The sequence below is a fragment of the Vipera ursinii genome, assembly GCF_947247035.1.
Source record: "Vipera ursinii genome assembly, chromosome: 3".
NCBI lineage: Eukaryota > Metazoa > Chordata > Lepidosauria > Squamata > Viperidae > Vipera > Vipera ursinii.
This window is the reverse complement of record NC_139516.1, coordinates 87,206,475-87,231,542: the sequence shown is the minus strand read 5'-3', so window position 1 is coordinate 87,231,542 and position 25,068 is coordinate 87,206,475. Positions and strand designations below refer to the sequence as shown.

At 40.4% G+C, this 25,068-nt stretch overlaps 1 protein-coding gene across 2 annotated transcripts in view; it reads left to right on the top strand.

Annotated features, from left to right (window-relative positions):
- FNBP1L (formin binding protein 1 like) overlaps window positions 1-25,068 on the top strand; it is a 76,372-nt gene that overhangs the window by 46,317 nt on the left and 4,987 nt on the right. For both annotated transcript variants that reach the window (XM_083360595.1, XM_083360594.1), the window contains exons 10-13: window positions 15,340-15,449; window positions 16,980-17,112; window positions 18,397-18,491; window positions 24,829-24,977. In XM_083360595.1, coding sequence (XP_083216721.1) covers window positions 15,340-15,449; window positions 16,980-17,112; window positions 18,397-18,491; window positions 24,829-24,977 — 487 coding nt within the window. The remainder of the gene's footprint in view (window positions 1-15,339; window positions 15,450-16,979; window positions 17,113-18,396; window positions 18,492-24,828; window positions 24,978-25,068) is intronic.

The window sequence follows — 25,068 nt, the reverse complement described above, 5'->3', positions numbered from 1 at the left end:
AGCTTTGTTGAGTATGGTTTCATATTTATAAGGTAAAGCTTGTGAAAAGTGAATATTGTTGAGAAGTGGGTGACCTGAAGGTTCAAATGGAAGTTAGTGTTAATTCCTTTTGAAGTGTGAAAAACTAATAATATTAAGTCTTAGTTGACTATAACTGTAGATATTGTTGACATTGGGATGAGCAATTGAATTATGGTGGATTATATCGGAAATTTGTGCAGAAAATGTTAATACTTCAGATCAGGCATGTCCAACCTGTGAGCCACATTTGGCCCTGGGCAGCTAATAATGCAGCCCACAATACTGTAAACTTTTAATATTATTATGTGAATTTATATACATTAAGTATATTTATATGCAGCCCAAGACAATTCCTCTTCACCCAGTGCAGTCCAGGCAAGCTAAAAGGTTGGACATGCCTGCTTTAGATGAAAGAATGCAATTGTAAATTCTGACTGCATGGTGTATCTCTATTAATATTTGAAGCTGCTGGTTTCATGTATCATTAAAATGGACATACAAATTTGGGATAAAATTAAGGTTTTAATTTCATTTTTTTCATAGCAAGAAGCAAATGACACCACGTGTATAAATAAAATATCAATGCCTATTGTATGTATTTCCTTTTATGACTGAAGTTTATTGGTGTGTTTTTGAGTTAGTCCCAAAGGATAGCTTTCATTGTGATTTTGAAACTCTTGTGAGCTCATGTGGTGACTTTATCATTTTGGTAGTTAAAAACAAGAGCTTTGTGATGCCTTAAATATTATAAGTTATTTTTATTACGATATAGGTTTTATGATGATGCATTCTGATGCTGATAATTATAATGATGAAAATATAAAATGTTATGGGCTTGGATCCAGATTCTCTGTGCTGATATGGAAGATTTTTTTCCCCATTCCCTAAAGTGAATGAATTGCGCAATGGAGGCTATGTAAAGAAGATGATTTTCACATATTCTCTTTCCCCATCTCCAGTTCCACCTTTCATATTATTTTTAAAGTCCTCCAGTCTTCCGAAGCATATTTATGAGAGGATGGTTACTGTGGGTTTCAGAAGTAGGGGTCATTTGGTTAAAATCTCCCCTTCCAGTTGTGGGTGCATTCAGTTTGCAGGAATTTGTTCCTTTGTTACTCTGGATCCAATCCATTATTTGTTTCTGTATTGAAAAGACAGAATTTTCATCACTTTGAATGTTTGCCTTACCTCTTCCTTTCTCTTCATATCAGCCACAGTCCCCACCCCTTACCCCTACTAGTTTATATACATCCAGTACTTCTAATGGTTCCCAGTATCCCATATTCTCCATTGAACAAATGCATTATTGCATGAATGAAATAAGGACAGGGAAGCCCAGAATGCCTTCTTTCAAAAGCCTCAAAAGATGGGTAAGTTTTATGAGTTGTATTAGGTGCATGATGGCGCTGTGGTGTGCTTCTGTGTGGCTTTTGTAGTACCTTCCACCATCGTAACTTTTCTACTGGCAGTGGTGCGGTCAACAATCGTGTTGCTTAATTCCATGTTGTGAAATAGCTCTGCTCAGCACCACAATGAGTGTTCACATTAGAAATAGCTGACTCTGATGGCATTACAAAGAAGATGGTGAGTGCATGTTCTCATTGTTTCCTGAGTGTATTTAATATTGGCATTAATATTAATATAGCATTGGGAACTAGAAATTGTTGGTAAGGAAAGAGAAGTGAGAATTGTTTTTTAAAAAGGGTTGATTTCTATCTTGTTTGCTGACTTCTTTAACAGAGGAGGTTTAGATTTTCCAAGAGATTTTAAAAAGTCATGCTGACAGCTACCCACCCTTATTTCAGATGTTTATTTTTTTTATTTTTTTTATTCTATTTATATCCCGCCCTTCTCCGAAGACTCAGGGCGGCTTACAAGCTTAGCAGTAGCCTTCATTCTATGTATATGCCTGCTTGTTAGGGCTTTCACACACATCCCAAGCGGCATTATTACAAAGTCAGCTTAATTGCCCCCAACAATCTGGGTCCTCATTTTACCTACCTCGGAAGGATGGAAGGCTGAGTCAACCTTGAGCCTGGTGGGATGCGAACCTGCACTAATTGCAGGCAGCTGGTGTTACTTAAGGAGGCATTAGCCCACTGCTCCACCAAGGCTCTGTTTATATGTTTATAATAATTATGAGGAAAGGCAGGTAAAATTATATTAAAATTCTTTTGTTCCAACCTTCTTCCAAGAAGCTCTGCATGACAAGTCTGATGATGCATTTCCCCTTGACCCATCCTCTAGGACATGACTTTTTAACCAGTGGTATGCATACCACTTGTGGTACATTAGCACATGGCAGGTGGTATGCAGCCCTGTCCAGCCAAGTGTAGTGGGGGAGGGAACGAGCCAGCAAGGACTTACTGTGACAGAGTCCTCCAGAGCTGCCGCGTGGCTGGGGCGAGGCAAAGGCTCAGGCTCACTTCCCGATCAACCCTGGATGAGAAAGGAGGAGGGGGGGCGGAGACAGGAGAGGCTATAACAGGAGGCAGCTCTAGTTGCACTGAAGGGAAAGAAGGAGGAGGGGGTGGGGGGAGAGGAGAGGAGATCAAGCAGGCCGGCCATGAGCCGATCTACAACTGCTATGGCAGCTACCTGTGCTGGCAGCAACAAACAGGCAAGAAATGCAGTGGGAGAGGGGTCGCCCTCCTCCACGAGGAATGAAGAAAGGCAGCATTGGCTGGAGGTGAGGCAAGGAGGAGGGAGGGAGATGGAGAGTGGATGGATTCTTGTGTGCTTTTGTGACTTTGAAGTTCTTGGATTTGTGCAATGTCGGCTTTGTGTTCTTAAGGAGTATTTGGCAATTTCTATTTGGCTGATGTCTCCTGTTAGCTTCTGTTGTTCTGCTATTGTTACCTGTAAGTTTTGCTGCAAGGGATTTTGGAGTATTTTTCTCCTGAATGGATTTGGCCTGTAGCATTCCTTTACTTATGAATGGAGCCATTTGGGGAGGCTGCCTTAGCCTGCAGCCAATACTTATTTACATTTTTTTTCTTCCTTAAATGTTGGCAGCACTCCTTAACTTTCCTTTCTAGCCAGTAGTTAATTCTTAAAGGGGAATGCGCCCTTTTAAGCTAGTTGCCTCAATGGCTTGTCTTTTCTGTCTCTGGAGGCTTTTCCTTGTTTGATGAATATATGGAAGAGGGAAAATATGGGTGGTTGTTTTTTTCCCCAAATTCTTCCTTCAGAAGGATATAGGGAGGGAGGGAGGGAGGGAGGGAGGGAGGGAGGGAAGGAAGTCCCACCTTAGCACTTGGCCACCAGCAGCCCTGCCATTGACTTTGCTTGTCAGAAGGTTGCAAAAGGGGATCACATGACTGGGACCCTGTGACCATCATAAATATGAATCACTTGCCAAGCATCCAAATATAAATCACATGACCCTGGGTATGCTACAGTGGTCATAAGTGTGGAAAATGGTCATAAGTCATTTCAGTGCAATTGGAACTTTGAACAGGTTTTTTTTCTTTTGGATCATCAAGTTTTTGACACCTTGCTAGGTGGTATTGCCATATCCTGAAAATGGTACAATCGGTGAAAAGGTTGAAAAGCCCTGCTCTGGGAAGTCTAGGCAAGGATTATTATTATTTTTTTATTAAAACAAGTTTTATTGGTTTTGCAGTTTAACATCCAAATATTTAGAAAGCACCATGGTGACTGGGTAATCAAAAGTTCAGTAATAGAGTTTTTAGTACATAATTCAGGTTACATTATCAAAACATCCTTCTCTATTTCTCTTAACATTTAATATAACATGCTTAAATTAGTAGATTTCTAAGAATAATATGGTCAGTTAAAACATTTGTCAGTCCAATTTTAATTATACATATCCATGTCCTGTTTTTAAATTTTACCTGATTTTTTATTTTGGTTATAGTGTTCCAAGTTTAGCCTTTAACAACCAAAATAACATCCAGAACCCAAATTTCCCTTTTTTGCACTACACAAAAATTGTAAAATCTTAAGATACACACAATACCTATATGGGTAAACTCTACGTATATTTCATAAACATTTTCTATTTCTCATCCTGATACATCACACGTTACCAATACAATAACATATTTATCAATTTACTTCTACTTATACATATCCAAATTCTATTTTGATTTTTACCTAATTTTTAGTTCGTATTCGAATATCCTTTAACATCAATAATGGCATCCATAACCCAAATTTCCATTATTTCACTACACAAATTACAATATATAAGATAAGCCTAATAGATACATAAGCATACTCTAATTTTGTCTCATAAACATTTTCTATTTCACATCCTAATAGATCACACATTAGTAAAAGAGTAGCCTTTAGTAACTGTCTAACAGATCATTTTTTAAACCTAACTCTAGCTTTCTTTTTCTGCCCACCAGGTTTCCAGACCAAAACCTTTAGGTTGTCAGATAGGTCTCCCTTCGTTCCAGCACATATTGTTTGAATCATAGGAGACCATCTAACCATCAGTAATCCAAAAAAACCTAAGCCATTTGTAATCATTAGGTTGTTGCCCTGTTGATTCAAATCTCTGTATTTGCTCTAATGTCTTTATCCTCAGTTCGGTCTGGTCTCTTCCTTTCTCTAGGTTCATCTGATTTACTGTAAGTAGAAGGTCATATCCAATTTTGTAGTTGCTGCTTGGCTGTCTAGGCTTTTTTTGATAAGCTGTCTTTTTTATCTTTAGCATCCTCTATTTTGGCATTGCTACCTTCTGCTTCATGTACTTTTGAAGTTGTAGGCTCTTTAGATGGAGTCAAGATTTGAGTATTAATTTATTCCAAATCTTGTTGTTGTTCCTTAAAGTTCTCTTTCTTAGTGGTAGTTCCTTGTACTTTTGGAATTGTAGGTTCTTTGAATGTAGTCAGGATCTGGGTATTAAACTTTTCAATATCTTGTTGTTGTTCCTTATATTCCTCTGTCTTAATAGTAGTTTCTTCCGATTTTGTTGTTTTCTGGATTGTAAGGTCTTTAGTTGGAGTCTGGGTTTCAGTTTGTGAATTCAAGGTAGCACCTTTATCTTTCAGTCTGGAGTTAATTATCTCAGTGGCTTTGAGAATTTTTTCAAGTATGAGCTCATAGTCAATTGAAGTTTGTAGCTGGTCTCCCTCCATTTCTGGAATAGTCTTTAGTGGAGGCTAATTTTTAAACAAGAGTCAGTAAATGTTCACCTCCACAGATCTTAAAAGCCAAATTCACCTCCCAGCTGTTTCAAGTTTTTTTCTTTAGTGCCAAGGACAGATTTAAGTTGTAAACAGATTTATTTGCCAGTGATGTTCACTTGCTGTACCAGGCTTAGCCACAAGATGTCCCCAGACTTATTTAAAATCCTTTTCAGACAGAGTAGGCTTTTATCAAATTTAAGTTCTTGTTCATCTTTTTTCTTTTTTCCTCTCTTTTTTTTGGTCAAATATATAAAGTACCCAGTTCCCGTGAAGATAGGGGCTTTTGGGTCGCTAAATGTAGAAGGGATGTGGGTCCAATTAGTTATTTTTCAAGGGTTTTTTTCCCCAGTGTATTCAAACACTGCCATTTAAGAGGGTGGGGAAAAATGTTCCCCCTCTCCTCGCAGGAGGAAGCAGATTCAAAGGGCATTTAACAGGAAAAAGGTAAAAAATTGGCATAAGGAGAAGGCAGTTCTCACCCAGTTCCTCTGCTGTGCTTTCAAGTGCTTGCTTGTAAGTTTGGCCTCGGCAGGAAACGGCATAAGTGATGGGCCATGGGAGTGGCCGATCTTTTCTTCGTCGCTCTGAAGAGCTGCTCCAAGTCAATGGGAGGGCTGCCGCCCTTCAAAAATTGATCGGAGGGTCCTCTTCCCCACTCGTTGCCCCTCCAGGGTGACTTTCGACCCCTTACAGGCCCCCCCTGGTGAAAGAAAGCCAGACGACGTGAGGAGCGATCCCATCACACATCTGCCAGCGCCGCAATCCAGAACCGGAAGCCCTAGGCAAGGATTATTGTACCTGTTCCAAGATCTTTGGAACAGGTACATCTTTGGTGTGCTAATAAAAATGTCATCCACACATACTGGTGAAACTCGAAAAATTAGAATATCGTGCAAAAGTTCATTTATTTCAGTAATGCAACTTAAAAGGGGAAACTAATATATGAGATAGACTCATTACATGCAAAGCAAGATAGTTCAAGCTGTGATTTGTCATAATTGTGATGATTATGGTGTACAGCTCATTAAACCCCAAATCCACAATCTCAGAAAATTAGAATATTGTGAAAAGGTGTAATATTCTAGGCTCAAAGTGTCCCACTCTAATGAGCTAATTAAGCCATAACACCTGCAAAGGGTTCCTGAGCCTTTAAATGGTCTCTCAGTCTGGTTCAGTAGGAATCACAATCATGGGGAAGACTGCTGACCTGACAGTTGTGCAGAAAACCATCATTGACACCCTCCATAAGAAGCGAAAGCCTCAAAAGGTAATTGCAAAAGAAGTTGGATGTTCCCAAAGTGCTGTATCGAAGCACAGTAATAGAAAGTTACGTGGAAGGGAAAAGTGTGGAAGAAAAAGGTGCAGCAGCAGCAGGGATAACCGCAGCCTGGAGAGGATTATCAGGAAAAGGCCATTCAAAAGTGTTGGAGACTTTCACAAGGAGTGGACTGAGGCTGGAGTCAGTGCATCAAGAGCCACCACACACAGACGGATCCTGGACATGGGCTTCAAATGTCATATTCCTCTTGGCAAGCCGCTCCTGAACAACAAACAACGTCAGAAGCGTCTTACCTGGGCTAAAGAAAAACAGACCTGGTCTGTTGCTCAGTGGTCCAAAGTCCTCTTTTCTGATGAGAGCAACTTTTGCATCTCATTTGGAAACCAAGGACCCAGAGTCTGGAGGAAGAATGGAGAGGCACACACTGCAAGGTGCTTGAAGTCCAGTGTGAAGTTTCCGCAGTCTGTGTTGATTTGGGGAGCCATGTCATCTGCTGGTGTTGGTCCACTGTGCTTCATTAAGTCCAGGGTCAACGCAGCCGTCTACCAGGAGATTTTGAAGTACTTCATGCTTCCTTCCGCAGACGAGCTTTATGAGGATGCTGACTTCATTTTCCAGCAGGACTTGGCACCTGCCCACACTGCCAAAAGCACCAAAACCTGATTCGATGACCGTGGGATTACTGTGCTTGATTGGCCAGCAAACTCGCCTGACCTGAACCCCATAGAGCAGACATGTCAAACACAAGGCCCGGGGGCTGGATCCGGCCCGCAAAGTGGTTTCATGTGGCCCGTGAAGCCATCCTGGGAACAGTGAGGGAACGGCCCCCACTGGCTTGGCCGTGGCCCAAAGAACCTCAGATCTGTCCCACTCCTGCCCAGGCACCCATAGGTACCCTTGATACGAATGAGGTAGAGCTGGCCATGCCCACCCACTAGGTCATATGCACTCTAGCCACGCCCACCCAGTAGGCCACACCCACCCTGGCCATACCCACCCGGCCCCTTGAGGGCAACCACAATGCTGATGCATCCCTCAATGAAATTGGGTTTGACACCCCTGCCATAGAGAATCTATGGGGCATTGCCAAGAGAAAGATGAGAGACATGAGACTGAACAATGCAGAAGAGCTGAAGGCTGCTATTGAAGCATCCTGGTCTTCCATGACACCTCAGCAGTGCCACAGGCTGATAGCTTCCATGCCACGCCACATTGAGGCAGTAATTGCTGCAAAAGGGGCCCAAACCATGTACTGAGTACATATGCATGCTTATACTTTCCAGAGGTCCGATACTGTTCTATGTACACTCCTTGTTTTATTGATTGCGTGTAATATTCTAATTTTCTGAGATTGTGGATTTGGGGTTTTCATGAGCTGTACGCCATAATCATCACAATTATGACAAATCACGGCTTGAACTATCTTGCTTTGCATGTAATGAGTCTATCTCATATATTAGTTTCTCCTTTTAAGTTGCATTGCTGAAATAAATGAACTTTTGCACGATATTCTAATTTTTCGAGTTTCACCTGTACAGTTGCTATTGGTTAATTATGAATTTTAGTAGAGACCAGTTCTTTATGATTGAACTCCCAATATTTTTTGCTTTGTACCTCTGACTTCACACATGAACAGTGTATCCAGTATTCCACTATGAGCTTCCCAAGACATGCATGTGGTCTAGTCAGAAAGAAGTGTTTCTATCAGATGCCTCTTCTCAAATATTTGTTACTGTAAAGTGATCAGGCACAAGTCCAATTACAGGTAGTCCTCGACTTAACCACAGTTCATTTAGTGACCAGAGTTACAACATCACTGAAAAAAAGTTGACTTATGACTGTTTTTCACACTTAACCGTTGAAGCATCCTCATGGTCACATGATCACACTTGGGATGCTTGGTAACTGGTTCATATTTATGATGGTTGTAATGTCCTGGGGATTACGTGATCATCTTTTGTGATCATCTTTTGTTGGGAAGCCAGATTCACTTAATAACTGTGTTACTAACTGTTAACAATGCAGTGATTCATTTAACTGTGGTAACAAAGGTTGAAAAATGAGCCAAAACTTGCTTAACAACTGTCTCATTTAGCAACAGAAATTTTGGACTCATTTGTAGTCGTAAGTTGTGGACTTAACCTCCATGTTATTGCCCTCTAGTGTTAAATTGAGTTTAGCCTTGACAACCTGTCTCTGGTTCATGATCAGAGCATATATTTTTAAGTATGTTGTGAATTTTGTATAATGAATGTTAAACCCATTATATGCCACCTTGGATATTAGCAAGCTTTTTAATTTTTCAGATTATTGATTGTAATGGGATATCTTAAAAGGTTAGCTTCTGGGAAACATATTTTCATTTTTTAAAATATTTGCCTGCACTTTAATAATTGACACACATGTCTGTCTCTTTTCATTTTAATATATAATACTTATTTAAATAATATTTAAATGCAGTGTTCTTTACTCTAGTGGCTAATTTAGTGTTATTTCTTGAAGGACATGTTTGTTCATTCATTTATGGATTACTATTATGAGTGCAGTTCAGGAAGTGTGCTTACTAATTTATACTGGCAGATTCTGCAAATGGAATTTTTTTCTAAGGAAGAAATGATCTCCAACCAATATTTATTATTCCATGACAAATGAACTAGCATAGGATCATTTGCTCTGAAATACATTTTTTCATATGTGGGAGTCTAATCCTGAGTCTTGATAACCAGAAATTTAATGAATTCTCCCTCTATACACACACACACACACACACACTTGCACAGTGGAATCAAAATTATAACACTATATACTTATAATAGTTGAGCATGTTGGTCTTGAGAGAAGCAGTTCAGAGTCCAAAGATTTCATAAACAGTTCTAGTTAATTATTAGATAGGTTCTCATTGTAGTGAGTTGCTTTGCTCCCTTTTTTCTCTTGTGGCTATGGATTTCTTATAATTTCCTTGTCTTAGATTAGAACACAGTCATTTTTCCATTCAGCATCTGGTTTTAATCTATATTTCTTGCTCTTTAGCCTAAAAAGTTGCAAATTTTGAACCAAAAAAACCCCTTGCCCATTCATTTAGAACAAATTAGATGATTAGACTTCATTAAAAACATACATTTTGATTATAATTTTGTTATTCTTCCACACTTAAGTTTTTCAGATAGATTTTATGAGGAGAGAGAAAGCAAATTTGGCGAGAGTTCTTGCCTCTGGTTGGAATTAAGGACGCTAGAGATGATAAAATATTTCTTAGGCTTCCTTTGTATCTCAAGCTTAGCTAGATTCTGCACTCACGTTACACCTAATTCTTATATAGCAGTTTTGTAATCTCCAGCATTTTGAGAGAAAATGCTGTTAGCATAATAATTAATGCAGCAAGAGAAACCTATCTTTAATAAGTTTGTAAATCATTAAAAAATCACAGTTTACAGTATCTCCATTTTCTTAACTATAAATCATGGTGGCTCTGTTGAGAAGATCTATTGAATAACTCCATATTTGAAAAAAAAATGATGGCTGCCAAAATTAATAAAATTTAAGAATACTGTGAGAGTTCTCCAGATGCAACTTTAGCCTTGAGCATTTATATTTATTTATTAATTTTATATGCTGCCTCCGTCACCATCAAAAGTGAAAGGGACAATCACTGTAAGGATATTGGCTTCCATTATGAGGGCTAGAATCTGGAGTCTGATCTCCCGTACTTATTGGGAAACGTTAATGATTTTGTGTTGTATAAAAAAGGAAATATATACAGTCCCATATCATAGCTCAGGAGAGGTTTGTTCATGCCAAATAGCACACTTCATTTTATTAGCAGTGTCCCAATATCTCAGGGGCTGCTACAAAGAAGAGGGAGTCAAGCTATTCTCCAAAGCACCTTGAAGTCAGGTCAAGAAGCAATGGATGGAAACTAAGCAAGGAGAAGAGAAACCTAGAATTAAGGAGAAATTTCCTGACAGAACAATTAATCAGTGGAACAACCTGCCTCCCAAAGTTGTGAATTCTCTGGAAGGGACCTTGGAGGTCTTCTAGTCCAGCCCCCTTTATCATCACCCTTTGATTATCATTTTTGAAAATAATCAAGAAATGCCATAACTATTATGAGGAACAGGATAATTCAAATATTCTTTTTTCCCCCTGAATAAAATGGCATGGACTTTAACTGCTCATAGCTTTAGCCATCTATTGATAGCTGAACATATCAAAACAGAGGAAAACATGTGAATAACTTTGCTTTCACTGTTTTCCTATATAGATAAACCTAGCTAAAAAGGACTAAAGAACTACATGAGACTCAGAATTTGGGAGCTTTATTTAAATATTGGCATTTTTTTCAAAGTTAAACAAGCGTGTACTGTAGATTTTGACTCTAAACCTAAGGTCATTGCCATTGTCAGATGCTTCTGTATTGTATAGCGTTCCCGTGTGCTTTTTTGGTAGAAATAGTAAAATATCAAGGGTATTGTGTACTTCTAAACTGTTAGAGTATTGCTTCTGTTTTCTGCCTGCGACCTCCATGTATACTATTGCAGTGATGCTTAAAATGAGCATAACAATATTTTTTTATTTTTTTAAAAATTCCATTTATATCCCGCCCTTCTCCGAAGACTCAGGGCGGCTTACAAGCTTAGCAGTAGCCTTCATTCTATGTATATGCCTGCTTATTAGGGCTTTCACACACACCCCAAGCGGCATTATTACAAAGTCAGCTTAATTGCCCCCAACAATCTGGGTCCTCATTTTACCTACCTCGGAAGGATGGAAGGCTGAGTCAACCTTGAGCCTGGTGGGACTCGAACCTGCACTAATTGCAGGCAGCTGGTGTTACTTAAGGAGGCATTAGCCCACTGCTCCACCAAGGCTCTTTAATAGAATATTTCATAATAAGGAATGCAGTACTATTTATGCTTGATAGCAAAGCCTAGTGATTTCAGTGAGAGTTGCTTCTGAACAATATATACCAGATTATTTTACATTCAAAAATCTTCCTAAATGTTGGTTGGAAGTATGCAAATAATTTCCTGTTTCTTTCTGTTTTCAACTAAACTTGGTCAGTGGTCGATGAAGACGGTAAGGCATGTATACTGTCTATACCTGTCTGCTGTAATTTGTAAAAATAGCATGTAATAGCTTATCCATTTCATAGTTGCTTTTGAGTCAGTTAGTCAGATTTGTGCATACTTTTGTTTGTCACTTTGTCTCATAGTTTGTTTGTGCTTGCTGTAAACAATTTCCTGCTATTTTATAGATTGTATTATAGATCTGATAAAGATGTAACTCATCTTATAAAGTAGGATGTGTTTACACATTGTCTTTATGAAATGAAAATAATTTTACCTAGACTCTACTTGAGCTCTGTTACACAAATTACGTATTATATTTGAATTGGGTCTGTGGGCCAAAAAATCAGTGTGGTGTAATATAGAATTGTTCTGTTTAATTACTGAATATTTACAATTATTTGGGAAGGGTGAAGTCCTATTTCTGCATCCAATTCCAGAATAAACAGGGTCTTTCTGCATCTTCCCAAGGTGCTCTGAAGTTTTTGAAGATAATAAATGAAGCATACAAGGAGCATTTAGGGAAGAAAAGAGGAAAATTAGCTTTGCATAAGAGGTCTTACATTACATAGGAGTTTTATCCATTATTTAGAAGTCATGTACAGCTGGTTCATTGTGATGAAATAATCCATCATCCTTTTCTTTAGCATACATTTAGAAAATCGTGATGAAATAATCCATCATCCTTTTCTTCAGCATACATTTAGAAAATCTTTGCAAACGTGACTTAATCAGAAAAAATATCCTTAACATATTTTCCTGTGCAGTTTTATATACTAGACCCATGGTATGCAGGTTTTTTTTTTTTTAAACAAGGACGTATCAACATCCATCTTTAGTTAATATTCTATTTACATCAATTGCATTTTTTAAAAAAAGAATTTAAAATAACATAGAAATATATCAAGCTAATTACTGTCGATGTAGAATGCTGTTATGGAAGTAATGAAAAATGAAACTTGACCCTTGAGTATAACTTACAGTGATAAAAGAAGAAATATTAAAAGTTATTCTAATAATAAAACTGTTCAAACCTAATAACGTGTGCAGTCATAATACTGGATAATGTTTTAGTTTATTTTGGGAATCAATAGGAAAATTTATATGTTTCTACTGTTTACTAAGAAGTTGCTGGAAAAATTAATAGACTTGGGGGAAAAAGAAAGGGAAGATGTAAATATAATTTCAGCTATGTTTGCAATTGATAAAGAAAGCATAAAACTTAATTTTCATAAATAAGTAGAATCTATAGCCTCCTCCTGCTTTTGTCAAAATAAGGAAACCCATATTTTGCTGCAAGTGTCCCTTTTGGATAGCTACACCATCACAAACTGCACACAAAATAGACAGGGCACGCAGCTGCAGACACATCCCTGCAGATACTCCTGACACTTATATTAATTTTTTGACATAAAATTACACAGAATTCAATAGAAATGATAAATATGGTGTGTGTGTGGGGGAACTAGAAACAAATGTTGGTTATTGTACTGAAGGCAGTTATCCGAGATCAGTTTTTTGAAGGCAGCATTCTTGTAAGAATTCCTGGATTTTTCAGCCTCCGTTCCCATTCAATTTCTTTGGAACTTGGCTATCTCTAGCCCTTATGGGATATTTTTTGTGCATGGTGGTGATTCCTGTGTTATATTTAAGAATAGAAAAATTAAGTGCAGAAAGTTCCCCAAAAAAACATTTTCTTAAGTGGCATAAGAACTCCACTAACATCAGTTGAATTGTAATGATGGAATGAATGTTATGAAATCATGTATGTTTTACCATATTGTATTTAGGAAGTTCACTAGACAGTCTCTCTTGAAAAAAACTACTGCAGTAAAACTACTGGTCTAGAAAAATTAGTATGAAATTATGTAGAAAAGTGGACTTAATAAGCCTGCCTTGTTTAGCTTCTCTAAACAGATGGTAAAACATTAAAATAAAGGCTATAAATTCCTCTTTGGCTTGTAATTAACCAGTGAGTACTATAGTTAATTTATTAAATTGTTAATCACATGTGTTCAAGTAGGTGGATCTGTGAATCTTTCTTTGTAACAGCTTGTTTATAGCTTGGGGTTTGCTAATTATGTTCCCAGCGTTGAATGTGATAGAAATTGCTTGTATTCTCTTCGATATATTAGGATTTGGAAAGGAACTTTCTTTAGGTTATAAAAAAAAGGTTTCTGTTTAAATTCAGTCTGCACTCATGCCAGGTAATTTGATTTAGGGATATGATGTAACTATTCCCAAATCAAGCTTTCCAGAAAAATAGAGCAAATTACATCATGAAATTAATTTGCCATCATGTGCTACGGGAAACAAGAAATAGAGGCTAAAAAGAAGTGGTTGGTTTTTAGATTTCTGGTGCTGCTGTTCTTGATTTTCTGTCAAAGAACCAATTTTGTTCTTTGGCATGTGATCTTCCCTGTTTGGAGAAGATTTCAACGTCTTTTCAGTGAAGTTTGAGACTGACTACTTCCAAGCTCTTTAATAGCTTTTCTTCATAAGATTTTTTTTAAAAAAATCCCATTTATATCCCGCCCTTCTCCGAAGACTCAGGGTGGCTTACAATCTAAAGCACAAATCAATGTGCTTAGCAATAGCCTTTTATTCTATGTATATGCCTGCTTATTAGGGCTTTCGCGCGCCCCCCAACCGGCATTATTACAAAGTCCCCAACAATCTGGGTCCTCATTTTACCTACCTCGGAAGGATGGAAGGCTGAGTCAACCTTGAGCCTGGTGGGACTCGAACCTGCACTACGTAATTGCAGGCAGCTGGTGTTACTTAAGGAGGCATTAGCCCACTGCTCCACCAAGGCTAAAGAATGATCTTTATTACAGGTAAATGGGTTTGTGAAGACCGATTTTTAACTAAGAGTGACACAATCAAACTAGAGAGATCCTTACTGTATACTGCTACTGCATTCACTCTTGTGCTGACCACCTTTACCATTATTAGTTTTATTTACAGTAAAATAATAAAGGGAAACTTTGTTGCAAAATATTACACTATGTGCCCTGCACTATATCACAGTTTTAAAAACTCCCAACATAATACAAGTATTCTTGTGTTAAATTAACATTTCAAATTTGAGTATAACATCTAACTTACTTATGTTGATATTGGTACAGATTTCCTGGTTAACCACAATTAAAACTGAAATGTATCTTCATTTTGGGAAAGGAGTTTGCATTCCTGAGATTGGCTTCCAGTTTACTGTTGCTAGTTATCAGGGTGCTAGTTTTCTGTCTTTTTAGAAGAATCTTTTTAGAAAGTGGCAAAACATTTATATGATTTAAAGAAAAACCCAAGTATGTATTCTATATTAGCCTTTTTGGATGATTCTACAGCAAATAGATTAATAAATCTATACTATTCCTGAAGATTGTTTTTCTCTTTCAAATGATTTCCAAAATTGCAAGAAAATGTATTACAATTTGCTTATTAATATATTAATCTAATTTCCTTTTCTAGAACTTAAGCTTATTATCTCTTGTTTTGTTGTTTGTGATAAGGAAGAATATTGTAATACTCTAAGCATATTGGGAAAGAATATAGTAATCCACCACATCCATTTGCAGATTGTTCAATTGTTGCTTTGGAGTAGCAAAGAACAGTAGATCATCAAGATACCAAATTCAGTATTAGATATACACTTTTGTATACATCTATAGTTTGCAGTATTGTTGAAGTGGGTAAATTATTTCTTTCAACTGCATTATACAGCAAAGAATTATACTATTAGGTTTACTGCCAACAGAAATATCAGTGGGAGAGCTACCATTTCTAAGTGTTTTATTTTATTTGGTTTCAGGGTCCTTCACAAGAAGATTTCAGTCACTTGCCACCAGAACAGAGGCGGAAAAAACTTCAGCAGCGGATTGATGAGCTTAACAGAGAACTACAGAAAGAGACAGATCAAAAGTATTTATGTTATTCTGACTCTTGATGCTGATGTTATTTTGCTCTACCTAGAATTTGAAACTCTTTCACTCCAAGCATCCATCTGGTTTGATTTATCATAAATCCTCCTAAGCATTTGGAATTTTGGTTCTTCAGTTGTGATTCACATTTATGGGCTTTGGATGATACCAGTCCACCTTTATGTAGCACTAAAGCTCAGCTTTTATTCCCAGAAAGATGATGGAATTCTCTTCTTTCACTTTGTAAACAATTATCTTCCCGTTTGTGATGAAATGAGAGTTTATTGTTTGAGTAGAATGCAAAGAAAGAATAAATTGATAACCAGCATCTAAATATGTAAGAGAACATGGCAAGAATGAAGATAATAGTAGTGATAGGAATTATAAAGTATATAAATAGGGAAAGAAAAATGAGATACTCAGTATCTTGAAAGTAAAAATTATAGATAGTCCTCGATTTTCAATTACAATTGGGACCGGAAATCCAGTATAAGCTGTTACAGTTGTAAGTCGAGGCACTTATGTGACCAGACTCATTTTCCTGACATTTTTTTTTTGCGTGATTGTTAAGTGAATCACACAGTCATCAAGCAAATGGTGCAGTCATTAAGCAAACCCATTCTTCCTAATGGATTTTGGGGGGGGGGGCTGGAAACAAAATGTGGTCATGTGATTCTGGGTTGCGGCAACTGGCTGTAAATGGTGGGGTGAGCACAACATTTTACAATGGCTGGCAGTGATTTACAGGCTGTAAAAACACCCATTCTGAGGCCGTTGTAATTCCTAATCCTCATAAATCGAGCACTGCCTGTATGAATAGTCCTTGTGAAAATTATGATAAGTGTTCGTGAAAGAACAGTTCACAACCTGTACCTGTGTTATTATTAGACAAAATTTAAATTGTTCCTAATGCAACAGTAGTCAAAATATAATTTCATTCATGTGTAAAATACTGTAGTTCCAGGAAAGAACTGTTAAGAGAGGAGATATCCCTTATATAAAATCTTATAGAAAAATTCTATGCTTATCATTTTGGGGTGATAACTGAGACATTTTAAAATTATTTGACACAAAGCAAACTCAGAAAAAAAATCAGTCTCATTAGTTCTACCACATAGGGACATCCTTATGTACAAGTCACAAAAACTGAAGCCAGCTGTGGGTTTTCAGTTGATCATGTATAAATTCAGATATTTTACTCTATTTTTTTGCTTTTTGTTAGGGTTTAATACAACTTTTGAATCTGAGTATTGAGGAGATTAGAAGGTGCCGTATGCCACACAAAAGAGTAGTTGTGATACACAAAGAGGACAGGTTCCTGCCAAGATCTGTGAAGCATTGGAAGCCCCAACCTTTTTTGTGTGAATTCACAGATTAATGAAGTGAAGAATCACAATTACAGATAAGTAGCCCGTTATAGTGCCTCTGGTTTTGGCATAGAGCCAGTTGTCTTTCTCCCAAAAGGATGATGAACAGAGGCAGGTTGTTGAACATCATTTGATGAACCCCTGACAATTGCATTTTTCTGTAGAGATGCCCTCATCAAAATGAAAGATGTGTATGAGAAAAATCCACAAATGGGCGATCCAGGAAGTCTTCAGCCAAAATTAATGGAAACTATGAACAACATGGACCGTCTGCGAATGGAAATCCACAAGAATGAGGTTAAAATCTGTTCATTGGATAGCTTTTCAGACAAGGATTAGTACAACTTTTCAGTCTCCTAAGCGAGGCATTCTCCAAGTTCCGAAGAGTCATTCAAATCAAAGTAGGCAAAGTCCTCTTTGCTGCAGCATTTCAGCCCACTTGCAACAGCCTCAATGTCTTTGCCAACTCAGTCTAATATTCAGTTGAATGCAGCAATTGATGATAATTATATGGATGGTTTTGCCTGCAAGATACCTAAAAACATTGAACTGAGCAGCACACTGTCTCAGCAGTTAAGACACTGGGCTTGTCAACTGGAAGGCTGGCAGCCCAGGTTTGAGACCCGAGCTCCATGCGACAGGATGAGCTCTCTGTCCTTGCCCCAGCTCCTGCCATCCTAGCAGTTTGAAAGTGTACACTTCAGTGGGAAGGTAACAGCGCTTCATGATGTCATGCTGGCCACATGACCGCAGAAATTCTCCAGACAGGGCTGATTTAATGGCCTTGAAACAGAGATGAGCATTGCCCCCTATAGTCAGCAATGACTAGCAGAGTAAAATCCACAGGGACTCCTTTACCTTTATACTGAATCAAAAAGTTTGTAACTTTTCTGCGCTTAATATAATTTTTGGAAGTACTTTAGTTAAAAAAATACAGATTTATTATTTTATTTATTTAAATCTGCCCCAGTTGAAAAATAACATACTTCAGGGAATATATTTGGGTCATCTTAATTCTTAAATAAAATTGAAAGTTTGGCAAACAAAAGACAGCTGTGGCATTTCAAATGGGGATGAATTAACTGGATGTTTGCAAGTGGTGGTTTCATGATGGCTGAACACAGAATGGATTCTGGGTTAAATTTTTATTTCCTTTGACCATACATGCATGCTTGTGTATCCACAACACAGGCCAAACACTCCTCAATTCTCTAACTCCTTTTAGAGGTTTTTTTAATGTTCCTCGGCATTCTTTTCCCTATCACTCCCAAGTTACATTTGTCTGTTTTCTCCTGGAGAGGAAAAAATATTTCCAAATAGTTACTTGCCTATGAGTATTCCTTTAGACCCATATGAAACCAAATGGATAAGTGGAACCATAAAGGTTACACTGGAGGCTGTCATTTTGTACTGCAGTACGCCAGTCCCTTAAAAAAAACCAACAACAACTTTAAAACAATCTAAAAGTACATACGTATGTACAAGAAATAAAGCCTGCGGGTTCCAGAAGTATCCTGGACACTTGAACAGAATTTTTATATTTCATTCTAGCACAGGTAACCGGTTTCTCTCTCTCTTCAGGCATGGCTTTCTGAAGTTGAAGGTAAAGTAGCAACAAGAGGAGACCGAAGGCACAGCAGTGACATCAACCATCTCGTAACCCAAGGAAGAGAGAGGTCGCTATATTACACTTTTTTCTGGTCTGCCAGTAGATTTCTAAAACAAGTAATCTAGTCATTTGGGTAATCTATATACCTGAAATATAGAGTAAGGCAAATCCTCTGAAAGTGGTGCTTTGCAATAGCAAGATCATAACAGTATATAAAACTTCTCTCTTCTGACAATACAATAAAAATCAGGAACGGCCAGACATACTTAGAAAGTACAGCTGACAATTATTGGAAGAGAGGTGCACCACATATGTTCCTTGGATTGCAGAGCACCTGCTTGCACAGGTGTGCCTTCTCTGTAGCTGCACCTGTCTTCTGGAATAAGGTTCTCCCTCAGATTCAGATCCCCCCCTCTGCTATTTTTGAGAAAAGCCTTGAAGATATTTTAGCCAGACCTTTGGCAAGGGAGAATTAGAACCCCGTCATTTTACTAAAACACATAAAGTGTGTGTAAACATGTGAAGAAATATAAAAAGACATTTTTCCCCACAAGATCTTTTTGTGTCACATCATCTCAAAAAAAGCTTTGCATTAAATCTTCATGCTACATGAAGTTTTATTTACGTAGTTTCAGTTTTATTGAACTTTCTGATTGGAGAAAGAAATGGCTGCCGCTTCCAATGTTTGCCAGCTTCTCCAGCCCTGTTTTTCTTTCTCTTAACATCTTTTCTGTTATGTGCTGATATGTACATTTAGAAATTTTAACCTTCAGTATTGTTTTGATGATATAATTGCATTGTTAGTGGATTGATTTCCTTCATATACCGTATTTTCCGGCGTATAAGACGACTTTTTAACCCATGAAAATCATCTCAAAAGTTGGGGGGTCGTCTTATACGCCCACTCGTCTTATACGCCGGAAAATCAGCGAGCCCGGGAAGGCACGCCCTCCCCTCTCACTGTGGAGGAAGCAGGGCAGGCTGGCGTCTGGCGGGAGCCGGCAGGGCAGTCCTGCGCATGCGCGCACTCCCCAGCTGTTAAGGAGCACTCCTTAACAGCTGGGGAGTGCGCGCGTGCGCAGGACTGCCCTGCCGGCTCCCGCCCAACGCTCTTCCCTCTTGAGGCAGTATCCCTGAGGACTCCTTAGGAGCCCTGCTGGCTCCCGCCAGACGCCAGCCTGCCCTGCTTCCTCCACAGTGAGAGGGGAGGGCGTGCCTTCCCGGGCTCGCTGATTTTCCGGCGTATAAGATGAAAAATCTTGAAAATCATCTCAAAAGTTGGGGGGTCGTCTTATACGCCCAGTCGTCTATACGCTGGAAAATACAGTATTATAAATTTCTGTAACTGTTTAAAAAAGTGTTACGTGCATGTGTTTTAATAGATAGAAATAATATTTATAAAGAGTGGTGCACGTGCTTGTTCATAAAAAGTATTCACAAAACCTATAGGAATGCAAAGGTTCCACTTGCAAAAATGCCTTCAGCATTATACTTCAGATGATTTAGCCAACTTCATAGAGTTCTCTTTTTCCCAAAGAAAAGCTTCTACCATTCCTCAGTTTCATTTGCTTGGCTAACTTTCTAAAGAATAAATATGCTTCTCTTCATTACATTGCAATTGAGGTGTAACAAAATTGAAACTGTAAATTAAGGGTTCTTTATTCAGGCAAAGCAGGCTGAAAAAGTAAAAAAAAACACTCCTACATATTCTCCTTTTTTTAGGCAGTCAGTGGAAATTAAAAAAAAACTTTAGGTAAACAAATGGTTTCATTTTCTATTTTAAGTAAAGCGGGGATTAAAAATTATGGACTGTTTCACTTTGAAATTTTAAACAAGGGTATGTACGGTTATTTTTTTTCTACTGTTATAAAGCATGTGTGGTGGAGGGAATCAGAAGATATAATCAGAAGAGACAGGACTTTATTCCAATAGACCGAGCACGTTTAAAATACCAGTATTATTGCTCTGTTTTTTTTTCATATGCTGGACAGATGGAATCAAAGCACTTTTGCTTTTAAAAAGCCATTGTATATTCAACAATGTTCATCCCCTGCCTGTATTTTTCAGTAATATTTTTACATATAGAATCATAGAATTCTTTATTGGCCAAGGGTGAGTAGACACACAAGGAATCTGTCTCCGGCACACAAGCTCACAGTTTATATACAAACGGCAAGTGATAAGTCATAGATCATAATAAACAGTAGTTCACAAATCATAAGAAACCAATAGGAGAAGATATTAGGAAAGATAAGAAGGTGAGAAAAGATGAGAAATTAGAACCCCCAAAGGACTCAGAAAGACCCGGGTATAAAGTCACTGTGAGAGAGTGGCTTAGACTTTCCATCGGCTACCCCCCTAGAGGTGAGAGACCTGCCTTACCCTGGGCGTATATTTCAAGCCGCTTACCGGATCAGGCCTATGACCGTCGTGAGAGGACGGTGGCTGACCTGCTCCAGAGATTTAACCAACTTGAGTGGCAGTGGAGCTGGTTTGATGGTCTGGATATCTGCCCACTTTCTGACTTTAAATCCTCCTGATCAATCATGGAATCGCCTATTGCTGGACCTTATGAACAATTATGGCTCACCTTTGTTACGCTAGCACAGACTTACTCGCTCTCAGGGGTACCTCCTCTTCCTGGGTGCGACCCGCCTCTTTCTCTATTTCTCCTCTTGATGACGGACCCAATTATTGGGACCCTGAGAGATGGTTGGGCAGGGACAGGGACCTCCGATATAAATCCAATAAGAGATCCCTGGTTTATTTTTTAGCTAAATTTTTTGTGGGGTTAGGGAGAGGGGAGGGATTACAGGTTCGATTGGATACTGGGGGTTGTCCACCAACCGCTATTCAGGCCAGGCCTGAGATTGATCACGCTAAGATGGAGCTTGGACTAGCTACCCCCGGGCCCCCGAAGCGGGGTGTGGGATTACCTATTCCCACGACGTTAGGGAATGGCAGTAGGTGTACGAACAGAGGGCCGCATCAACATCCGGGAGTGCGTCCCCGCTATCTTCAAGCGGTGATGTGCTCCGACCCTCTGGTTTCAGCCCGTGGTTCCGGGAGCGAAGATAAGCAACCACCTGAGCTCAGGCTTGTATATCTTAACGCCAGGTCCGTAGTTAATAAAGCTCCTCTCATCCGGGATTTGGTTGAGGGAGAATATGCGGATCTGGCTTGCATTACGGAGACCTGGTTAGGACCAGAGGGTGGTGTCCCTTTGGTGGATCTTTGCCCACCAGGTTTCCGGGTGCTACACAGGCCTCGGGCTCAGGGAAGAGGCAGGGGAGTGGCGGTAGCGGTGAGGGAGAACCTATATCCGCGGGGGGCCACTGTTGTCCAAATAGCCGGGTGTGAGTCTCTCCTCCTAAGATGTGGCCCTAAGGCTCAGTTGGGCTTGCTGCTGGTGTACCTTTCACCTAGTCGCATAGCGGCAGCCCTGCCTGAGCTTCTTGTCATCCTCTCGGGACTGGTGGTTGAGTTCCCCAAATTTATGATCTTGGGTGACTTCAACCTACCATCCCTGGGGGGATCATCTGAGTTAGCTCGGGAGTTCATGGCTTCCATGACGGCCATGGACCTGACGCAGAAAATCCAGGGCCCAACTCATGGGGGTCACACGCTTGATTTGATTTTCCTATCTGGACAGTGGTTAGATGATGTGGGTGGGGGTTCCCCAATTGTTACGCCCGTCATGGACTGATCATCATCTCCTGCGGCTGACCTTCTGTTTTGCCACTCCCTGTCGTGGGGTTACTGAACCAACGAGATGGTACCGCCCCAGACGGCTAATGGACCCTGAGCGGTTCCAAACAGCGCTTGGGTCCCCACCTGCCTCCTTTGCTCATAGCTCCGCCGATGCCATGGTGGAAGCCTGGGAAAAGGCAGCCACGGAAGCACTCGACCGAGTTGTACCCATGCGGCCCCTGACCCGGTGCAGATCCCAGTGGGCTCCATGGTTTTCTACGGAGCTCCGGGAGATGAAACGTCGGAGACGGGGCCTAGAGAGCTGTTGGAGATCCAGCCGATCCGAATCCGACCGATCGCGACTAAGGTCCTTTACGAGGTCTTATCTCGTGGCGTTGAGGGCAAGGTCTAATTACTTTGCTACCCTTATCGCGTCCGCAGATAATCGCCCGACCGCCCTGTTTAGGGTGACCCGCTCCCTCCTTAATCAAGAGGTGAAGGAGGATCCCTTACAGGGTCGTGCCGAGGAATTTAGCCAACATCTGCTGGAGAAAATCGCTCGGATCCGGACCGGTTTGGATTCCGACTGGGCAGAATCTGATGATGAGAACATGGACAGTCTTGTTGATGTTATCTGGGAAGAGTTCGATCCTGTGACTCTGGACGAGGTAGACAAGATCATGAGGAAACTGAGCTCCACCACGTCCTTATTGGACCCGTGCCCCTCCTGGCTGGTTTATGCGGCTTGGGATGGGACACGAAGCTGGATCCATGCAGTGATAACTGCTTCATTGAAAGAGGGCAGTTTTCCCGCCGCCTTGAAAGAAGCGGTGGTGAGACCCCTCCTCAAAAAGCCTGTCCTGGACCCAGCTGTTTTAAACAACTTTCGCCCGGTCTCCAACCTTCGCTTTCTTGCGAAGGTTGTTGAGAGCATAGTGGCGCATCAACTTCCTCTGTTCCTGGAAGATGCTGATTATCTAGACCCGTACCAATCGGGTTTCAGGCCCGGACACAGCACGGAGACGGCATTGGTCGCTCTGATGAATGATCTCTGGCGAGCTCGGGACAGGGGTTGTTCCTCTGTCCTAGTCCTATTAGACCTCTCAGCGGCTTTTGATACCATCGACCATGGTATCTTACTGCGGCGTCTCAGGAGGTTGGGAGTGGGAGGCACTGTTTTTCAGTGGTTCTCCTACCTTCTGGAACGTTCACAGTCAGTGTTGGCGGGTGGGCAGAGATCGACCCCGAGACCTCTCGTTTATGGAGTTCCTCAGGGGTCGGTCCTCTCACCTCTCCTATTTAACATCTATATGAAGCTGCTAGGTGAGATCATCCGTGGTTTTGGAGTGGGATATCATCAGTATGCTGATGATACCCAACTTTTCATCTCGACCCCAAACCACCCCAGTGATGCCCTCTACGTGATGTCCTGTTGCCTGGAAGCGGTCCGGGTCTGGATGGGGAGGAACAGGCTTCAACTCAACCCGGACAAGACTGAATGGCTGTACATACCGGCATCTCAGGAAATTCAGATTATTCCATCCCTTACTATTGGGGGTGAGTTACTACCCCCCGTAGATAAGGCTCGCAATTTGGGTGTCCTCTTAGATTCACAGCTCTCCTTAGAAGATCATATAGGAGCTGTGACTAGAGGGGCCTTCGCCCAGGTTCGTCTGGTGCGCCAGTTGCGACCCTATCTGGACCTAGATGCCTTGCGTACAGTCACTCATGCACTTGTGACCTCTCGTTTAGACTACTGCAATGCTCTCTACATGGGGCTGCCCTTGAGGACCACTGAGAAGCTTCAGCTGGTACAAAATGCAGCTGCGCGAGTTCTTTTGGGGGTCTCCTGATACTCCCATGTTACACCTCTGCTCCGTGAGCTGCATTGGCTTCCAGTTGCCTTCCCAGTGAAATTCAAGGTGCTGGTGATGACATACAAAGCCCTACATGGCATGGGTCCGGATTACCTACGGCAGCACCTACTGCCGGTGTCAACTTCCCTCCGTCCTGTACGCTCCCACAGAGAGGGCCTCCTCAGGGTACCACCGGTCAGAGAATGTCGGCTGGTGACCCCCAGGGGGAGAGCATTCTCAGTGGGCGCACCAATCCTTTGGAACCGCTTACTGGCTGAACTACGGATGGACCCCGACCTTCGCTCCTTCCGGCGTGATCTAAAAACTTATCTATTCGAACAAGCCGGCCTGGCCTGATGGGTTTGGGGTTTTAACATTATTTTAACTAACTTACCACATTGGGCACAATCATTTAACTTTAAATCTTGTATCCTGTATTATTTTTATTGCCCTGTACACCGCCCTGAGTCCTTCGGGAGAAGGGCGGTATATAAATCAAATAAATAAATAAATAAACTCTGGGAATGGAGTGTTCAGCAGAGTGATGGAAAGGGGGGGGGAAATTACCTTTGTATCTACCGTAGTAGTTTTGGCATTGAATGCCCTATAGCGGCATCCAGAAAGGAGAAGTTGAAATTGATTATATCCAGGATGTGAGGGGTCCTGTAGATATTTTCTCAGACCTCTTCCTGGTTCTTGCAGGATATAGCTCCATATATAGGGCGCGTTTACGTTTACTTCACAAAGCTTCATGATTGGCAACAAAATCTGAACATGCTTGAGCTTCTTTTTAACTGATAAAAAAAATCTAGGAGAATTTGGTCTGAGAAATGCTCTCTGTTATCTATTGCATTTTAGTCCTGAGGGGAGCTACACCGATGATGCGAACCAAGAAGTTCGAAGTCCACCCCAGCAGCACGGCCCCCATAATGAATTCGATGATGAGTTTGAAGATGACGATCCTTTGCCAGCTATAGGACATTGTAAAGCTATCTATCCGTTTGATGGTAAGTTTAACTGGACTGAAGTCTCTGTATAGGATAAATGTGAGTGACCTTGAATCAATCCAGGATGTTTTTGAGTTTTCATTGTTCAACG